At 44.0% G+C, this 20,501-nt stretch overlaps 1 protein-coding gene across 2 annotated transcripts in view; it reads right to left on the bottom strand.

Moving 5' to 3' along the window:
• Positions 1–18,829, bottom strand: part of LOC117413046 (slit homolog 3 protein-like) — a 101,903-nt gene extending 83,074 nt beyond the window's left edge. For both annotated transcript variants that reach the window (XM_058997193.1, XM_058997194.1), the window contains exons 1-4: positions 17,952–18,829; positions 9,545–9,616; positions 7,559–7,630; positions 5,804–5,875 (exon numbers count right to left, since the gene is read on the bottom strand). In XM_058997193.1, the coding sequence (XP_058853176.1) occupies positions 5,804–5,875; positions 7,559–7,630; positions 9,545–9,616; positions 17,952–18,142 (407 nt within the window). In that variant the 5' untranslated portion in view covers positions 18,143–18,829. The remainder of the gene's footprint in view (positions 1–5,803; positions 5,876–7,558; positions 7,631–9,544; positions 9,617–17,951) is intronic.
• Positions 18,830–20,501: the final 1,672 nt, after the last annotated feature.

The following is a 20,501-nucleotide window of genomic DNA, read 5'->3' as shown; positions in this document are numbered from 1 at the left end:
TCCATTCAACACTGCAGAGCGCTCTAGTAGCATAGGAAAGAGAACTCCATTCAACACTGCAGAGCGCTCTAGTAGTATAGGAAAGAGAACTCCATTCAACACTGCAGAGCGTTCTAGTAGCATAGAAAAGAGAACTCCACTCATAACTGTCCTTTTTTTATTTCGTGGAATGTAATCATTTATTCTATAGCCTACAATAGAGGATCTGAAATAGGTCATTCAGGTATTGGATCAGGAACACACTATTAAAAGAAATCTACAAAGATGCAATTGACCAAAAGAAGCAGCAATAGCAATAATCATAATATCAAAAGAATGCACTGCTTAAAGGTGATAACGCGAGACCGATAACCCTGTATTCACACAGCTTGTTGTAAAACACAAATTGCAAAAAAAGATTTTGAAGTGCTTTAATAATACAAACAACCCCAAATGCAAAGATGCAGTTCAGTACATTTGCTTCCATTTAGAAGCTCTGATTGCAACACTAATCTTTATTTCTGTTCAGACAGGCAGGGTTTGCAAGCCGTTCTCCGCTTTCATTCATGGTAAATCTCACTCAAAACAACGTCACATCGGGACGTATCCATTGCATCACCCCCCACAACTGAAACCATCATTAATTACACGGGTAAAACGAAACCAATGCTGCATTCGAGCCAAATGAGTAAACAGCCACCTGCCCCAATTAGCTGTGTGAGAACATGCATAGATAGATATTATATATACACACATATTAGATGTCTCGCATCCACTTTGGCCTTTTGAACATGTGCAAACTGTTCAGCCCATTTGAATCCAATTATCATCCCCCCCAGTTTCCATGGGAACCACCTGCGATAAATGCTGGGGCCCATAATAGCCTGAGCCATTTCCCAAATTACACCCGCCCTCAATCAGCACAGAGCATTAGGCTTCTTCCTTCTCCGATTCCCGAGATAGACACGGGACCGCTTTCAGCCCAGACTGTCTGCCAGCCATGACAAACAGGGGTCCCGGTACTAAAGGTCAGCACCAAAATAAACTTCAATTAAAAGGAAAGAGGCATTTCCATTAGATTAGGCTGTGGGACAGGGAGAGGGATACATTTACTCTTTTAAAGAACACTAATGCACCTGGGAACCAGCTCCAATGCAATTAGTTCTTGTTATCAGAAGTTCTTTTTTTTCTTTAATCTGATGATACTTCTACTGTACAGGGTATAGTCCCTTTGATCATGCATGCCTGTTTCTAAAGAGGTCCTGTCCACACACACGAGGGAAGTTTCTTTGGACTACCGCCTCTCAGTCTCTCAGCTCTAACCAAGATACCATACCGACTCCCTCCCAGTCCCTCATTTCTAACCTCTAGACAACACTCAGTCCCTCAGATCTACCCACTAGACCACACTACCTCCCAGTCCCTCAGCTCTAACCTCTAGATAACACTCAGTCCCTCAGATCTACCCACTAGACCACACTACCTCCCAGTCCCTCAGCTCTAACCTCTAGTTGATACAGACTCCCAGTCCCTCAGCTCTAACCCCAATGAATACTGTGTACGACGCTGCCCCAGTGCTCATGGCTTGTAGATAACTTTGTATAAATAACCATTACGCAGTGGAATTTCACAGAGCTCAACAAAAGCCTGCTGGCTTAATTGCTAACAAAATAATTCACGGTCTGCTAAAAAAAATAATATGTGAGTGACCTATAAACAGCTTAAAAAAATGTTCTGGCTCCTAAACCTCCTCCGAGCTGTGGCAATGACAAACGCAAGCGACAGCCGCAGAAGTAATGCATACCATTCCTCCTCCTGTAGGAAACAGGGACTTCGTCAGCTTCACGGCTGCGCTGGGCTCCTTTAAGAGGAAAACGCACACAGAGGAATGCGCTCCACAGCATGCATGCTACTCCCACGACCTGCCCAGAGAACAGGAGATTTATCTGTCGTGTACTTTCCCCGTCTGATTACTGTAAATAATCACACTGCATCTCCCACAAGCTGCCGCGGACACTCAGCCAGACACCCTGCTCAGTAAATGCAGGGCTCTTTACTGGATTCCTGGAGCAGATCTGCTGATACGCTGGTGCTGGGGATGGGCCACACAATCTGATCAGAAACCCGCAGATTGTTCCCTGTTGGCTTCACACACACACATACACGTTTGCATTCCTATATTTGTGGGAACTTCTCATTGACTCTCACTGTATTTTTATTTACTATTTCTAACTCCAGTCAGACAAAACTCCACACAGGGTGAAAGTTATATTTAGTTACAAACTACATATTTTGGCACTTTTTTTTTGAAGGCATATTTAGTTCTTAAAAAGGTGTTTTACAAAGTGGGGACGTCCCCACAATGTCGTTTTTTTTCCAGGAGTTACTATCCCCCCCCCACACACACACACGCACACACACAATGTTGCAAAAGTAGCACTGGGGCAAATGCAAATGTCTGAAATTGTTGCAAAATCTACAAATTCACAGTCTTATTTGTAATTTCATCCTGCAGCAGCTTGCATTCTGCAGTACGAGGGCAACGCGCACGTCTCCTCTTCTTACAGTCACTGACATGAAGGGTTTATAATTTAAATGCAAGCCTCCCGGAGATTGTTTTGCAAATGAGCCGCATTAACCCGAGACCTATCATTTTATTAATAGTCAAATAAGAACAGCTATTGTTTCAAGCTGTCCAAACAGAAGTAACCACTTATTAGATGCATCAGCATTGGGGTTCATATGTCATGCACATCCTCTTCATAACTGGCTCAGCTTCACTCAGTCTATAAACAACAAGCTGTAGTTGTGTACTGTCTACAGCACTGAGTGAATTATCATGCTGTCACACAATGCCAAAGAGACCAGTGGCTGTCTTAAACAAGAGTGTGGTTCTGTACGTCCACAGCTGACATGTGCTTTACATGAAGCTCAGCATGGCTACCTTGCTATTGGTGGTGTTCTCTCAAGGGTATTGCTGGTATCTAGGATACTCACCCCCCTTGTATTTTTGAATTCTGAAAGATCAAAGACTTGATGTTTAATCATGTAGAGGACTGTAAAAACCCTGGAGCTCCCTCAGTCTCTGAACTTGTATACTGCTCTGAAAAGGGCTCACTGCTAAATATTACACAATACAACCATTTTATTGCTTGCCCTTCATCGATGGAGTCTAAAGGCTGCTACCCACCAGACACGATGCGGCAAGCGCAACTGTGCAGCGATGCGTCAAAATGAATAGAACCTGTACTTCTGATCAGTATCTTTCACACGACACGCGATGTGACAGGCGACGCAGGACTGGCACCGGGGCAATGCAAAATAAATAGGATTGAATCCTACTAGGGCATTGAGCAATCAGAGAACAGCTTCAATGCACCTGGTCCAGCAGGGTGAAGCAGCATCCAGAATGACGGAGGAAACGATAATATCGTTGAAAAGATACCCAGAGTTTATGACAAACGGCATCACAATTATAAAGATACAGATTTGAAAGATAATATATAGGAGTCTATTTCGAAGGAACTGGATAAGCCTGGTGTATATCATTTATTGCCATATATGTTGAAATACTGTCAGAGAAGACACTCATAATTTCCATATCATAGTTTTGTCAATAGCAATTTTGAACAGTTGTATAGATCTGGTAGTTTTCACAGCTCTCGCATCGCCTCTGTGTCAGTTCTGGTGTGTGTGGTCACGTCGCTGAGACTCGCTGCGAAAGTGTCTTGTCGCCAGCTGTAAAATCGCATCACATCTGGTGTGTGGAGACCCTAACTTTGATAAAAGAGGCTGTTTATAGCCTGAAGTATTTCAGCATTGCCTCCAGTTTCCAATCCAAACCACGTTGCGTTTCATCAGCAATATCCGTCTTTAAAATACATCAACAACAACGCTCTTGTTTTGAAACTAGCTGGGTTGTTTGTGCCGAGCGCAGTCCTGTTATTATAAATGAATTGGCTCGGTAAGGGGAAGAATAATTGAATTTGTTGAAAACAATCACCCGACAACTCCTTCTTTTCCTTGTGCCAGGGGTGGATGGTTTTTGTGTTCAGGACATATTGAATTATTAGTTAGATACTGCAGCGAGATGAAGCAATATGTGGAAGGAAAGAACAAAGCCACAATCTGGGGCTGCCAAACTGAAGTCATATTTTCAAAACTGTATCAGTTACAGCCCACAGTATTTATTTATCAGAGATGGAAGACAGAATAGAATGATCTGCTGAACAAATAGCACAGGGGTTGTGGGCTCTGTAACAAGTATAGAGAGGTACAGATTGAGGGAGAGTTGGGGGCTCTGTTACAGTATAGAGGGGTACAGATTGAGGGAGAGTTGGGGGCTCTGTTACAGTATAGAGAGGTACAGATTGAGGGAGAGTTGGGGGCTCTGTTACAGTATAGAGGGATACAGATTGAGGGAGAGTTGGGGGCTCTGTTACAATATAGAGAGGTACAGATTGAGGGAGAGTTGGGGGCTCTGTTACAGTATAGAGGGGTACAGATTGAGGGAGAGTTGGGGGCTCTGTTACAGTATAGAGGGGTACAGATTGAGGGAGAGTTAGGGGCTCTGTTACAGTATAGAGGGGTACAGATTGAGGGAGAGTTGGGGGCTCTGTTACAGTATAGAGGGGTACAGATTGAGGGAGAGTTGGGGGCTCTGTTACAGTATAGAGGGGTACAGATTGAGGGAGAGTTGGGGGCTCTTTTACAGTATAGAGGGGTACAGATTGAGGGAGAGTTGGGGGCTCTTTTACAGTATAGAGGGGTACAGATTGAGGGAGAGTTGGTTTTGGATTCTTAATTTGTTTTCCCTTAACATGCATTAGAAAAAAAAATCCCCAAACTTAGGCCTTTCACTGACACAGTAATGAAAGAAAGGCAGATTCTGTGGCCCACACTGGGACTTGGATATCCAGAAAGCTGCAGCTCAAGGCTGTAACTCTAACCACATTCCTTTAAAAAAGAACTCAGCTAAATAGAGAGCGCCAACCACAAACGCCAAAGCAAGCAGCCTGGTGGCTCCAGCTGAGGAGCTGAATTAGTGTCACTGTACACACTGTGTGTCCTGAGTGCAGTAATACATTAGTGTCACTGCACACACTGTGTGTCCTGAGTGCAGTAATACATTAGTGTCACTGCACACACTGTGTGTCCTGAGTGCAGTAATGCATTAGTGTCACTGCACACACTGTGTGTCCTGAGTGCAGTAATGCATTAGTGTCACTGCACACACTGTGTGTCCTGAGTGCAGTAATACATTAGTGTCACTGCACACACTGTGTGTCCCGAGTGCAGTAATGCATTAGTGTCACTACACACACTGTGTGTCCCGAGTGTAGTAATGCATTAGTGTCACTACACACTGTGTGTCCTGAGTGCAGTAATGCATTAGTGTCACTGCACACACTGTGTGTCCTGAGTGCAGTAATGGATTAGTGTCACTGCACACACTGTGTGTCCTGAGTGCAGTAATGCATTAGTGACACTGCACACACTGCGTGTCCTGAGTGAATTCAAGTTGAGTGCAGCAGCCGACTACTTCACTTGGCTGTATGTCCCTGTGTGGAAATGTTGATCCTGGGCTGGACCTGATGGAGCGACCCAGCGGAGCAAGGCTCTGCTGCTCTGCTCTGCGGTTACACTGAGCCTCTGGTTCACCAGTTAAATCAGACTTCAGTGCCGCTGATGACACATCATTTTCTGCTTCAGTTGTGGGACAAACATCAGATCCCGCAGTCGCTATGGCACATCCTACAGCTGCTCCCCCCCCTCAGCTATCCCTCCCAGCAGCACCCCGTTAAGAAAGACAGGCAGAACTCACAGGCGACCCAGCTTGGGCGTGGTCTGGAACAGCAGCTCGGGAAGGACTTGCAGCTTGTTCCTGTTCAAGCGCCTGCGGGAGAGAACGGCAGAGCTTACACAGTGACACAGACAGGCAGAGAGACAGTGTCTACACACAGCACTGGAAACTGGCACTATTAAATACAGAAATAAATGAAACATCCCGGGCTATAGAGACCCAATGTGGTGACAGCCGTGTGCCAGGGTATACCCAGGTGCTTCTCATGTATCCCCACCCCCGCAGGTCACTCAGTAACTATTTACACCCAGTCAACAGTGGAGGAATGCTGACGGGCATGTCTGAGAGGGCCTTGGACAAGCTGCTCCCTGACAAAGGCTCAATGAAATGGATCTGGGGGTGGAGCAGAGAGCTGTGAAATTCCAGGCTTGTGTGCGGAAGGTTAGGTCAGCACAGAGGCATCCAGGTACACTGCTGGACAGGAAGTGCCGGGAGGGGGGGTTCTGGGAATTACTGACTTCCTGTCAAGAGGATACCAGTTTATCTGTACAGTCGACCTGGTCTCTGAGTGATTGTTCTTTGTACTTATGATAAACAGAGAGTCACGCAATACACAGCCTGAGCGTCATCCAACTTGTTAAGCAAGAGGTATACAAATTTATTATGAATTATCTGTAATTAAAAGCACTTCAGTAAAGAAAACAATGGAAATCAAACTGTTGATGTTATGAAGCTAGTCTCAAACAACTGAGGTCCGCTTTGAGTCCTCAAAATGTATAATAAAATGAATGACATTAAATGAAACCCATATAACACATTTTGTTTTCCGAACACCTCTGCCATGAGCCCCGGATCGCTTCTGCAACGAGACGGTTTGATTTGTGATTTGTCTACATGATGGATAATTTGTAATAAATCTCATTCAATTGAAAACAGGCATGAAGGATGATGGCTTTCTGATGACTCTGAACTCGCACACAAACAAATCTCGCAAGGGGAATGTGGTGAACGGAAAATCCTGCCCCGCTACTCTTTAATGTATATTAAACTGACTGGCTCTCCAGACTTCAACGCTGGCTGAAGATGATGATTTACAATCGCCTGATTGCTGCCATTACTCGATGGAGTTTCAAAGGGCTTTCCTTACACTATTGAAATCCCTGCTTTAAATCATGGTCAGCATGTTGCACACAGAGCTGCTTCCAGCTGGAAACCGGTTACCCACTGCTCTTGAGCTGTCCTCGTCAAGCTCCTGGATGCTCTGCAAAGAACACCGTTTGCAATCAGTTTTTTCGGTTTTGTTTTACTGACGTGGTGCATGTGTACATATTCCATATTATTTCTGGGTGACTGCTTCACTGCATTATAACCCTTCTGAACACAGGTTTGCGTGCATTCCATGAAGATATTTGCAGCCTTCATCCTTCCTCCCTCCATGAAGCTAGCTGCCCTCTCATGCTGTAAATTGAACAGGCTTTCTCCTGCCGCCACTTGGGGTGTAAAGGCAGATTATTCATTTCCCCTCCGCTCTGCACTCTGCATTTGTTTTCCACTTTGCATCCGCTCTGCCGCTCCTGTGGGAACAGGGAATGAGTATCCTCACCATGCTACAGCGGCCCCTACTGGCCAGGAGCTGAAGCGGACACCTGCAGACCTGCAGGGCCATACTTTGTCCAGCAGGGGCCGGTTTCTCGCTGAGATCCAATATATTTGTAAATTAAGAATTAAACTAAATGCTAATAAAGAGTAGGGAATGGTTCAATCAGGCATACTCACAGTCGTTCCAGCTGTTTCAGATCCTGGAACGCGCCTCTCTCAATCACGCTGATCTGGTTGTCTTCCAGGTGCCTAGCAGAAAGGGAGAGACAGAACAAAACCCATTATCTGACACGACTCAAGGATGTGCTCGCACTTTTAATCTGCATCCAGACTCCTGATTCCTTCCATTACAAAGATGTTTACTTCTCTCAAACTGTGCCAGCTCTGGGTGAAATACAACCCAGAGAGAAGCACCAGAGAGAGAAAGAGACAGAGAGAGCGCGCGAGAGAGAGAGAGTGAGAGAGAGAGCCAGAGAGCCAGAGAGCGAGAGCCAGAGAGCGAGAGAGAGAGCGAGAGCGCGAGAGCCAGACAACGAGAGCGGGACAACGAGAGAGACAGAGAGCGAGAGAGACAGAGAGCCGGACAGCGAGAGCCGGACAACGAGAGCCGGACAACGAGAGCCGGACAACGAGACAGAGAGCGAGAGAGACAGAGATGACTGGGAGCCATAGCTTGGGTGCTGTTTTCAGTTGTATACTTTTTTCTTTGTTTGCTTGGTTGGAAAAAGAATAAAAGTGTGCGAAAGCACAGAATTGCAGTCTTCCGAGTCTGGGTTTGCTATTTCATGCTGCTGACCAGCCTTGACCGCAACGCTACTACACCACACAAGTATTTGGTATTCTTTTTCCATCTGTGTTGCACTTTTTATATACAAAAAATCTCCTGTTTATACTACGCATTTTCTGTTCTTGCTCAAGGTTTTTACGATGGCTTTATCATGCTTAAAAATACTGACCCGTCACGCTTTGCAGCACTTGGTTGTGCTTGTACCCTCGTTTAGGGGAGTATATACATTATAGAACTCTGCTGTATCTCTCTGTCTCTCCTCGGCTAGCGAGAGATTCCTAGCATAGCCAAGGAGATGGAGACAGAGATACAGCAGAGTTTCTTCCAATAGATTTCTGATGCAATAGGGAACATGGGGGGGGGCAATGTATTTTTTGACGGAGGGTCCAAGTTACAGTATGCTGTGATCCTGGTGTACAGTACTGGCTACACTAGCAAGGTGAACCGCAATCAGAAGACAGGATATCCTTCTGCTTCACTGGAGAGGAGTCCGTGACAGCTGCTGAATTCTTTGAATTTAAATATTGTTTTAAACAAATGTTTATATACTAATCTGTCTTACAACCATAACTAAAATTTTCCTTCATATTATTTTGTAAAGGAGGTATGACAGGATTGGCTCAGAAACCCAAACAAACAGACTTTGGAGACCATCTATAAATGTCATCGGCTCCAACAAAGGCTCAAAGTACAAGCTACAGCCAAGTGGGCTGATAAAAGACTGGCTCCAGTGAGAGGCTGTCTTTGCCCATTCCATGGCGGAGCTGTGATAGGGAACAGACAAACATCAGGGGAAAAACACTGTCTTAGTAATACAGTCTGCAAACGAAATGAAAAGATAAATACGTACTGTGTATTGCTTTATAATAACCACACGGGAATGAACTGTGAAGCTCATAAGGATTACGGACATGTGGTGAGCCACACCAGGGTGATGCCTTCAGTGAAGGTTTCTGGATTTCACCCCTCTCTGTACACGGCTTGGACCCTGTGTACGAGACTCCACAATGGGGAGGTTCAGTGGCATGGGCAGTATTTAGAACAGGGGTGTCCAATCCCAGTCCCGGAGGACCATTCCAGTCCAGGTTTAACAGGTAAAAGGAGATCATTCATTACTTCAGGGTCTGGATGGAGGTTTAATTGAATCAATGAAACAATTTAGAACAGGGTTTGAACAAAGACCAGGAGCGGAAGGCTCAGTTTTGACCACTCCTGATTTAGAAGATTACAGGCTCCTCACACTTAGGAGCCACAGTTAAAGCAGGCATGCACCCCTCCCAAACTGAACCCTCCCTGTGGTCACACCGTATTTAAAACCTGACCTTTTACAAGACCTGTAGAGCATCACACTCACAGGGGGAAAGACAAATACTTACAAAACCCGCAGGTTCTTTACTCCAGCGAAGTCCACTTTAGTGATCCGGGTGATGTTATTTCGGTCCAGGTCTCTAAAAACAGAGAGGAGAATTGTGACAGTCAGGTTAGAAACTCAAAATCAAAAACAATGGTACCTGCATAATTCTGCAGTAGAACTAAAGAATGCAACCAATAATCTAACCTGAACCCGTCTTCCAGCGGCCATGTGTGTAAGCAGTGGTTCTAATGACCTGGTCATTGTCTTGAGCACACTGTCTCACATTTGAATGGGTGCTTTGCCAGTCATGATGTTGTGAATACTCAGACAGCCGAGCCACGCTTGTGTGGTGCTAGAGGGAACGATACCTGGAATGCAGCTTCTACTCTGCTTGCTCTCTGCAGCCTGCCACAGAGGAAAGAAGCAGGGCTTATAATACAGCATGCCTCCAATCACCCAGCCCCACAGAGCAGCCGAGAGGAGAAACAGAAGATAAATCCATCTGCGTTCATCTTTAGAGTGTTCTTCATAGGAAGCCACTCGTAATGATGCCTTTCAACAGCCTACCAATCAACTTACAAGTACCAAAAACTTGAACTACTCAACCATACTCAATTCAAAGACAGAAGTACATGAATCCAAGCCAAGTGGTACAAACATTTCAGTCAGCATCGGCTGAAAAACAACCCGCTTTCAAATGTCTCTTGGTGGGCAGCCCCAACTTAGCATGCACTGAGGTGCCTTGGTACAGCAACATTACAAACAGCTTGGTTTCAGCCCTGGTCGACCCACATTAGTGGTGCTGAGTGTGATCAATGTAATAGAGGATCGTCACTCTAATGAATTGCACCTGCCAAGTCAGTGTCACTTTGTTTAATAAACCTGTTAAGAGCATGTGCAATGCAATGCGTAGCCTGGGAGGACTGTGAGGTTTGTAAGGTCTCATTTAAAGATTAGAACATGGTATTCCCTTCCAGACACATTGGGAATAACATAATAAATAGGCCCAATCTGGTTGTAAATGGTTGCCAATCAGCCTCCCAGGTCCTCAGCTCTATTTGCTTGCCACAGATAACTTCAGCCCATTAAACCACACTGCCTCCCAGACTCACAACACTTCTCAATGGGCTATCCAGCCTCTCAGTCTCTCTTCTCGAACCAGCCTCTTATCTCACATACTACACAGTTTGGTAAATAATGTTCAGCAATGGCAATGGGAGCTACTCTGTACTAACTAGCTGTTGCTAAGAGGGGCACCAGTCCTGAATCACCTCATTCCCCAAGGTATCAGCCAGCGTGACACACAATGATTGCCACGGCAGTTTGAACACATATACATCAGCCAAAGCAGCGTTTTACATTAAACCCCTTTGCACAGGCTCTCAATTTCTAGCCCGTTTGCATCGTTCCTGAATCGCTGCTGCTGCGTAAGCTTAGGGTTGTTTAAATAAAAACAGCAAGGGTTAAAAAGTTAAAGGAGATGCCAAGCTCCAGCTCCTTGCCGAGCGGGCTCAGTGTGTTTCTCATAATGTACATAAACATTTAGAAATCTGATTTAAAGCTGTATTGTATTTCAAAGGGCTTCCACCCGCGCTGTGCCTGGCTCTTCAAGCTCGTTAATTAAACACACATTGGAAGCCGACATGGGACAGCTCTCCCAGGATAAGGAAATCTCACTACAGCCTTTCAATGTGCAGCGAAAAAAATCAACCAATCACAACGCCTTTTCCACAATTAAACACAAGAGCATCCACGCACGTGATGATCCGCTAGAATCTTACAATCAAAATCAAGGCTTTTGGGTTCTTTGAACTGGATACAAGTCAGGTTTACAAAACTCAATAACTGGTCTGATTCACCATCTTTTCATTCTCACTCCAATGCCCCTTATTTTTCCTATATTTCCTACAGTAAAACAATTCTTGACTTGATCAAACAGGCACAGCTAGGCAATTCATACAGTATTAATACTGTGTCATAGCTTTTCAAGTAGCTAACATTTTGGGTAATAATTCTACATGCAGTTCCGTATCCTCTGCTTCAGACTTTTCTGCATTGGCAAGCCAGATCTGTGAGGGGCCGAATCTGTATTAGGCTGACATCACCATCACGGGAGCACCCAGGTGTTCAAGAGGGTGCTGTGCCAGACTTCCTTTTAAAAGAAAGAAACAGATAAAGCTAACAAGGACCACATGCCTTGACAGTGCTGGCAATCTGCTGCCACATACAACAGAATATAATTCAGATTGAAATACTAGGTTTAAATACTGCAGATCTAGATGACCAGTGAGCCTGCATTGATGTCTAATGAGTAATTACCTGTGCAGGTAATTTTGTACAACACAATACACGAGGCTCTCTCACCTCCTCAGACACTGCCGAGCATCTGTTGCCAATCACAGCTACTTAGAAGAATGAGTCACGGTTGCTACAATTGATAAGAATGCCTCCATTAGCGCATTGGCTCAACTGGATCTCCCTGGCTAGTTGTGAAAACAGGAAACACACATACAACCAATTACAGTGCAGCATAAGAGCTCACAGATGTTTGTTTGTGCCACAGGGTCAAGGGTAAGCTTTTTTCCCTTTTATGCATCCTTGACTTTAAACACTCCCATCAGAAAATCTGAGCAGATCCAAAGAAGCAAATTCAATTAGCAATTGGCAGAAAAATGGATGGAACTGTATTAACTTAATCACAATGATTTTTTAAGTACAGCACTTTCTTTTTATATATATAGCCTCACTCACTTGCACTGCCCATTGTGTATCATTGCCATGTGGTCGAACTATTCTAATTGCATTAGTGTGTGTGCGCATTACACCCGACTAAACATGAAACGGTACTTCAGTGTGGACGCTAAAGCTTGAGCTGGATTAATTAAAACGTTTTTGAGTACGGTTCTCGAGATCGGTTATGTAGTGTGGTCAGGGCCTAAAATTAAATATCCTTAATATTGCTGGCAAAGCCAAATATGAGGCTCATTGCTGCCACCTACAGGACTGGAGTGTACCTTAATCAATGCTGTTGTATTGCAGAACAGTTGTTTGTTCACAGTCATTTTGCTGCAGTGTAATCGATTACCGTGAATATGCAGGTCTGCGTCCCTTTCCCATTCTGTGCGTCCCGTGAACACAAGACAAACTATTTTTCCGTCCAATGGATTTATTTTGCGTCTATGCGACCTCTGTTCACCCTTATGAAAGTTTACGGTTATAATACTCTATGGTCATCTTTCCATTTTTTCCAGCTTTTCCCACAGTAATACTATGCAGGGAACGTAGTTTACCATGTTAGCCATGTTTCTGTAATATTCTTTACAATGCTTACTTACACTTTGCTATGCTTTTACGATGGTAAGCTGTGCTTTTACTGTGGGATAAAGGGCAGTGAAGTTCTTATCTCCTGCAGCCTGCCCTGGCCCTCGCTCCCTCAATCTCTCCCTACCGCAGTGTTTCTTTCTTGTTTTAATATCATTTTCACGATTTCTGACTCGTCCTGTTATTTCCTGCTGGAACGCTGCTTAATTTGCACTCTCCCCAGATCAAATAACAGAGTTTATTACCAAACCGCAACTTTCACAAAATAAAAGATCTCCCTTTGTGCCTTTCATCTCCCACATGCTTGTAAAGTGAAGAAGAAGCCCATGTGTGAAACATACAGCCTCTGGGATCTGTCAGGGTCCGATTCATTGTTGTGTGGAGGGGGCACACCCTGCAAAACCCATCAGGACTATCAGGGGAAAAACAGAAACAACTCGCTGGCTTCACACCATTCTTGGATGTGTTTTTGTTTTTTTTGTTCCAGACCCATATTCGCTTAAGGAAACGATAACCACAAAACAAAAATCCATTTTCCTAACTCTTATTGGAACTAGTGGCAACATTATCACAAACAGGGGGCTAACTTCCAAAAAAGGGGCTAATTTCCTGACAGGGACAAGGAACTGGCTGGAAACGTGTGTGTAACAAAAACAACCAACTAAACGAGTGACAAAGATTTATACCATCTGAAAGAAATCAAGAGAGCAAAAAAGGACAGCAAATCAAAACAAATAAATGAAATGAAAAGCTCCTGTCCAAATGCTCGCTGCGTGTACTGCACAGAAGGCATGTCAACCTGCCAAACCCTGAGAGCTTGCTTACTCTGCGGAGAAGCTATAAACCCGAACCCCACAGCTGACCCACAGAGAAGACAGTTTACATCCCAGAGAGATCAAACGCAGCCCTCTGCTTTTATTACCAGTTCAAAACCTAAACAAAGAGCAAGCTTGACGTTGCATTCCCATTCCCGGGCATGGAAAAGAATCAGCTCTGTGTGGAGATATCCCAGCCTCGCTCCAGCTCCAGCGCACCCCTGAACGGTGCATCGGGGGCCCGTGCCGTTTAGCAGCGACTGGGTCTGCTCCCAGTCCGCAAGCGGCTCTAGCGTTTGACCTGCCGCCTATGCTTGGAAGGAATCTGTGTTGTTGTGAACCAAATATTTGGGAATAGCCTTTTCCTAGGACGTCCGTGACTTGGACCCCTTTTCTAAACGTTTCCAAAGAGTGGACCTTTCTATGTGCCAGAGCTCCCCTTTTGATGTTGTGGTCTAAAGTAAAAGCTCCTTTAGAGGCCTGCCATGAAAGGCTCTTTAAGAATGCGTTTTGGATTGCAGGCCCCATCCGTCTTGGAACCAATGCATTTCCTTGGAGCAAAATGTTTTTTTTTTGTGCCGTGCTCAGACAACTCTTTGTGCATTACCAAGGACATAGGAAAATAAATAAATAAGTGAATGAATGTGGTAAATGTATTTGCGCACTGCCGTCAATGCAATATTGAGCTTGACCAGCACTGATGGATAAGCGCCAAGGAACGCGAGTGCTGTTGGTGGCTCAGTCAGGCTCACTTCACACTCAGAGCTGATTCTTACCCAGCTCCCCACTCCCAGCATGGTGTTACATGGCACTACTGTGTGGACACTTAACTATTTCAGACACACACACACACATTTACACATTGAAATCTTAAAGAGCTTTTCAGGAGATCTGGAGACAAATTGAAAATATATAAACATTGACCAACATGATTGGGAAGTCTAGCAGAGTCTTTCAAGGTGTGTGTGTGTGCATGTGTGTATGTGTGGGTGTGGGGGGGTGTCAGTGTGTGTGTGGGTGTGATTTTACAGTTAAATAAGTAACAGACAAATCATTCTTAACTTTTTTGGAAAAAGGCTGAAGGTCAAATCCATCCATTCTTGTTTATAGTACAAGCGGGTATAACTGAGACTTCATTTCCAGTGATGAAAGGTCACTTTACATTATATTTTTGGTTGAGAGTTTAAGAAGTACCAACTGCGCCCGCAGTCATGCTTCAGTTGTGCACACTGAAGGAGATTGCTTAATCTCGTTGATCAATGACAGCCAGTAGAGGCACTGTACTGTGCTGTAAACACAATGGCCAGGGTGAAATATTCACACTGCACAGCGCAGTACTGGCTTAGCAAGACACTGGCCTCTCTGAAGATAGTGATTGGGGCTCGATTCATAACAGTAAGAAATGCATTAGAACACTGTGAAAATAAAAACACTGTAACAAACAAAAAAACCAATCCCAACAGGCACTGAAAGCAGGTGCGGTGTGCTTATACAGCAGCAGCCAATGTGTGTCGTTGTGAAACAGACTTGTCATCATTCCCAGTGCACTGGACACTACAACTGTTCTTCACTTTGCTGTCTTTGCTCCTGTCAACTGCTTTTTATTTATTATTTTTTTATTATTATTTCCCTTTTGTTAGTCCACTGCGAACAGTTCCCGCTGTCGGGAAAGTCAAATATTATTTAAAACTATAAACACCGTTCACCAGGAACCTGGCTCCCTCTGTTTGTTTATTTCTCTATCGGACCCCCTACATGGTCCTGGGGGTCTGCAGGGTCAACTAGCCCCCACGGCTCTGGCACCCATGACCTTTCACTTAATTGAATTGAAAGAAATAATAATCCAGAATCATTTATTTATGTATTTATTTATTTTTCTCAAACTATTCAGCCGCGGTTAACCCCATTCAGTCACGCCAGCTACCATAATGTAATCAAGATCCCATTGCATTGCCCTCTTAGCTCCCCTAAATCCTGTGATGATCACCCCTCCTGAATCACCATGCACAGTGCTACTGAATCACCATGCACAGTGTTACTGAATCACCATGCACAATGCTACTGAATCACCATGCACAGTGCTACTGAATCACCATGCACAATGTTACTGAATCACCATGCACAGTGTTACTGAATCACCATGCACAGTGCTACTGAATCACCATGCACAGTGCTACTGAATCACCATGCACAGTGCTACTGAATCACCATGCACAATGCTACTGAATCACCATGCAGTGCTACTGAATCACCATGCACAATGTTACTGAATCACCATGCACAGTGTTACTGAATCACCATGCACAGTGCTACTGAATCACCATGCACAGTGCTACTGAATCACCATGCACAGTGTTACTGAATCACCATGCACAGTGCTACTGAATCACTGTGTGCAGTGTTACTGAATCACCATGCACAGTGCTACTGAATCACCATGCACAGTACTACTGAATCACTGTGTGCAGTGTTACTGAATCACCATGCACAGTGCTACTGAATCACCATGCACAGTGCTACTGAATCACCATGCACAGTGTTACTGAATCACCATGCACAGTGCTACTGAATCACCATGCACAGTACTACTGAATCACTGTGTGCAGTGTTACTGAATCACCATGCACAGTGCTACTGAATCACCATGCACAGTGTTACTGAATCACCATGCACAGTGCTACTGAATCACCATGCACAGTACTACTGAATCACTGTGTGCAGTGTTACTGAATCACCATGCACAGTGCTACTGAATCACCATGCACAGTGTTACTGAATCACCATGCACAGTGTTACTGAATCACCATGCACAGTGCTACTGAATCACCATGCACAGTGTTACTGAATCACCATGCACAGTGCTACTGAATCACCATGCACAGTGCTACTGAATCACCATGCACAGTGCTACTGAATCACCATGCACAGTGCTACTGAATCACTGTGTGCAATGTTATTGAATCACTGTGCGCAATGTTACCGAATCACTGTGTGCAGTGTTACTGAATCACTGTAATTTTTAGAAACAGTTCAGGATGAGAAGTTTGGTTCATTTCTATCTGACATTCTATTTGATCCCATTGCACAGGATACCCACAACTCCTCCACAGTGCAGGGATGGAAATAAGACTCCCATTGCACAGCAGTTTGATCCATCCATTATTATCATTACTATGAGTTTAATAAGCTTGTTACCTATACACTGCGTCTAATCAAGCTCATAGTAAAACCAGGAAAGAGAGCCCAGTTCAAATCAGCATGAAGTTTCAACATCTACTCTCATGTAATGGAAATCATAATCTTTCAATAATATTAATAATACCTACTACTAAATTATTATTATTATTATTATTATTATTATAGTACATTGCTGAACTAAACAGATCTACTTTTCATGTGTATATAATATTGTAATATTTAGCACATGTGGCTGATCAGAAATCCCGAGTAAATAAAGCTGCTTTGAGATTATAACTTCATCATATTAAACACGACGTGTATTTAACAGCTCTGGAAATCCTGGGTGTCTCAACGTGACCCGTTATCCGCTTTGCTGTTGTATATAAACTGAAATTAAATGCATTGCGCAGTGCATAACCGTACGCGACTACATGAGTGCAGAACGCTGAACAACGCGGTTCCATATTCTAATAAACACAGTGTCGCTTCCAGTGGACACCGCGGGCATGGAGCTGTATTACACGATCTCTGGTGGGTAACTTCAAACTACACAGGGATTCCAATAGGGCAGGAAAGGCGAGCTGGCCAGCTCAGTCTACTTTCACAGACCAATTCCGGGCACTGCTGGACGGCCACAAACACTGGACTAGATGACGTCATTGCGCTGCTGATTGCATGCAAATAAATACCTACATGCAACCATACATTTTCCACTGCGTCGATTTGACAGGGACACTGGAATTTTAACACATCTCTGCAAAGCAAAAGTATTCATATTCAATAGTCGTTTTCTTATGCGGGCAATGCGCTCTTATTTATATATGTATTTACTTATTATTTACCTGTTGCATTATCATACAGCTACTAGCATACCTGATACAGATCATACTGATGTCACACGCCGGACATGCCGCACAGTAACCCAACCCATAATCACACCGAGACAGGTGGAAACTATCTAAACGTCAGCTCCAAGTCGTAGCAGAATAACCATCTGTAATAGATAACATGTGGAAACAACCTGTGGCAGCGACATTATATCTCACAATGGAGTCAGAAACCAACATGTGCTGAAACGAGATCACTTAGCGCAGTATAGCCCGGGGTACTTACAGTCTCTCCGCGTTCCGTGGAATGCCCCTGGGGACGGACTTGAAGCCCTGGCCGTGGCAATCCACATTGGGTCCGGAGCAGCTACATTTAGAGGGGCATCCATCCACAACTATCAAAAAGAGTAATCCACACAGCAGCAGGGTCTGTCCGAGGCACGGTGCCCACCGCTCCTGTACTCTGGGCAGCGACATGGTACCCCCTCCGATCGCCAGCTAACAAGTGAGGGAATCTCTCTCCCGACGGACAGACAGGCGAGGCGAAACAGAACCGCACCTTTCCTTTCGAGGGGGCTGTAAAATCCACTCACAGCGTGAAATCCTCAGATTGTACTTTCACCTACATAGACAGATCACATACAATTCTGATTGCATGCATAAACCAGACGGCTCGATGCCTTCATTAAAAAAAAAAACCTCTATCCCCTCGGTTTGTCTTGTTGTTTTTGTAACATTGATCCAAGATATTAAACGAGCCAGCCAGCGAAGAATACAGATAGCAAGAAATAACACAGGCAAATGATTAACAAAAAATAAACAAATACAAAATAAACAGACTTTAGCTGATTTGAAAGGACTTCATCAGCGTGCCCGCCTGTAAGGACGCTGAATGATCTTTTTCTTTTCTTTTTTTTGTAACACAACCCTGATAAAAGTCAATTTCACAAGTACAGTATAAATTGTAAAATAATCACAGGTTCCGAGGCGCCACGAATTCACAGAGAGCCGATGTGAAATCCAGCTGCAAACCCGCTTAATTTATTCCTCCTGGTCCACTGATTAGCACCACACCGAATAAATAACGAGAGCTCTTTGAACACATCGGTGCTGACATACCATCCCAATCCTGCAGCGTGTGTGTGTAAACTAGTATCACAAGAAACCCGCATACCTATTCCAACCCCCCAAATTCTCCACTCGCGGCTCTTATTGGCTGCCGCTCTGGTGACGTCACTACATCGCTAGGGGCAGAAACTTTTTTTTAAAAAAATCGAAAGAGAGTTTGAGAAGCTTGTACGGGGAGTTGACAAGTTTTGCTGTTTTGTCAAACAATAGACTTTATGCACACACACACACACACACACACTTATTTATATACACACTAATACAATTGAAAATAGTTAGATTGTGGGAACATGCTCTTGAAAATATTTTCCATAATCATCTTGTTAAATATGTATTTAAAATATATGGGAAAGTATGACACACATTCGTATTTGATATGTCCGCTAGTCGGGTATATGTTTCCACACGGTAAATCCATTATCATGCCAGGGCTCATGTTTCTTAATTCAAGCACAGCAAGGCACTACAGGCTAGAACTAATCTTACTGTGAAACTACTTGTGGAGTGCTTGATTTAGCGGTTAACCTATAAAGTTTTAGGATTTGAGATTTATGGCGATTTTCAACCAGTATCATGTATTTTCTGATTTTGTATTAATTAAACTATAACTCATTCTGTTGAATTAAGAGCCAACCCACACCAATAGCATGAAGGGACAGGACACTCCTTCAATATTGGGGTTTGGCATTGAATGAAGTCAATAAGACACCATACTAGAAACCCAACTGGACGCTCTTTTGTATGCCTGGAGGTCTGGTATTAGAACCTGCTTCTAACACGCGCGATGTAGTCATTGTCTGCGTCACGTGTTCCCGGTATTATCGGAATCCGCATCCTTTGAGTTGTTTCACACGCTAGCGAGTTTAGGGGGACAAACAAACACCGGCTGTTTGACATGTGCGATATAACCCGGCCGGTGCAGCTCCATAGACGGCTTCTGGAAAGATAACGCGCCCAGGCACTCATCCCGATAAGCACCACATCAATAGCACCAAATAAGCACGCTGCTAATATAAACTGAGATCAATCATTGACCAGCCAAACTAATGTCAAATATGAGCTCACCTTCGATTCGTGCGGGTTTTATTTTATAATGTGTTGGATTTCAAAACCAGGGAAAAATAGTCTTTAATGGTTTCTATTTGGTGAAAAACAAGATAAAACTGTTTTTTTTATTTTTTTATTAAAATAATAATAATATTATTAGCAAACCCAAAATATAACACTAACGGTTTCTTCTTCTTCTTCTTCTTTTTCTTCTTCTTCTTCTTCTTCTTCTTCTTCTTCTTCTTATTATTATTATTATAAATGCTGCTTTTATCAGTAAATCAATTGTTGCTATTCCAATGGGATGATACATCAGTATATGCGTGCTGGTCAGCCATTCATTTACTGTCACAGATGAACGGTTCATTGGTCGATGATATCAGCAATGGCAGTTTAAAGCGTATAACTAGGATAACGTTACCAACATGACCTGACGCAGTCCCGAGTAGGGGCTGCAGAATCGTCTTGCCAGAAACCCCTTTGAAAACTGCAGTGTGTTCCTCCTTGCAGAACAACAAGCAGCCTCTGCAGCACATATATTTTCTGTTCTTTTTTTGCTGATATGCTGCCGCCTAGTGTGAGGCTGTGGTAATGCAGATCCTTTTAATCCACAGGTATTATAATGGGGGTAACGGCAACAGGTACATTCTCTGCTACTGAG

Source organism: Acipenser ruthenus, chromosome 23 (assembly GCF_902713425.1).
Source record: "Acipenser ruthenus chromosome 23, fAciRut3.2 maternal haplotype, whole genome shotgun sequence".
Taxonomy (NCBI): domain Eukaryota; kingdom Metazoa; phylum Chordata; class Actinopteri; order Acipenseriformes; family Acipenseridae; genus Acipenser; species Acipenser ruthenus.
Note: the sequence above shows the minus strand (reverse complement) of the source record. Positions and strands in the feature narration are given on the sequence as shown.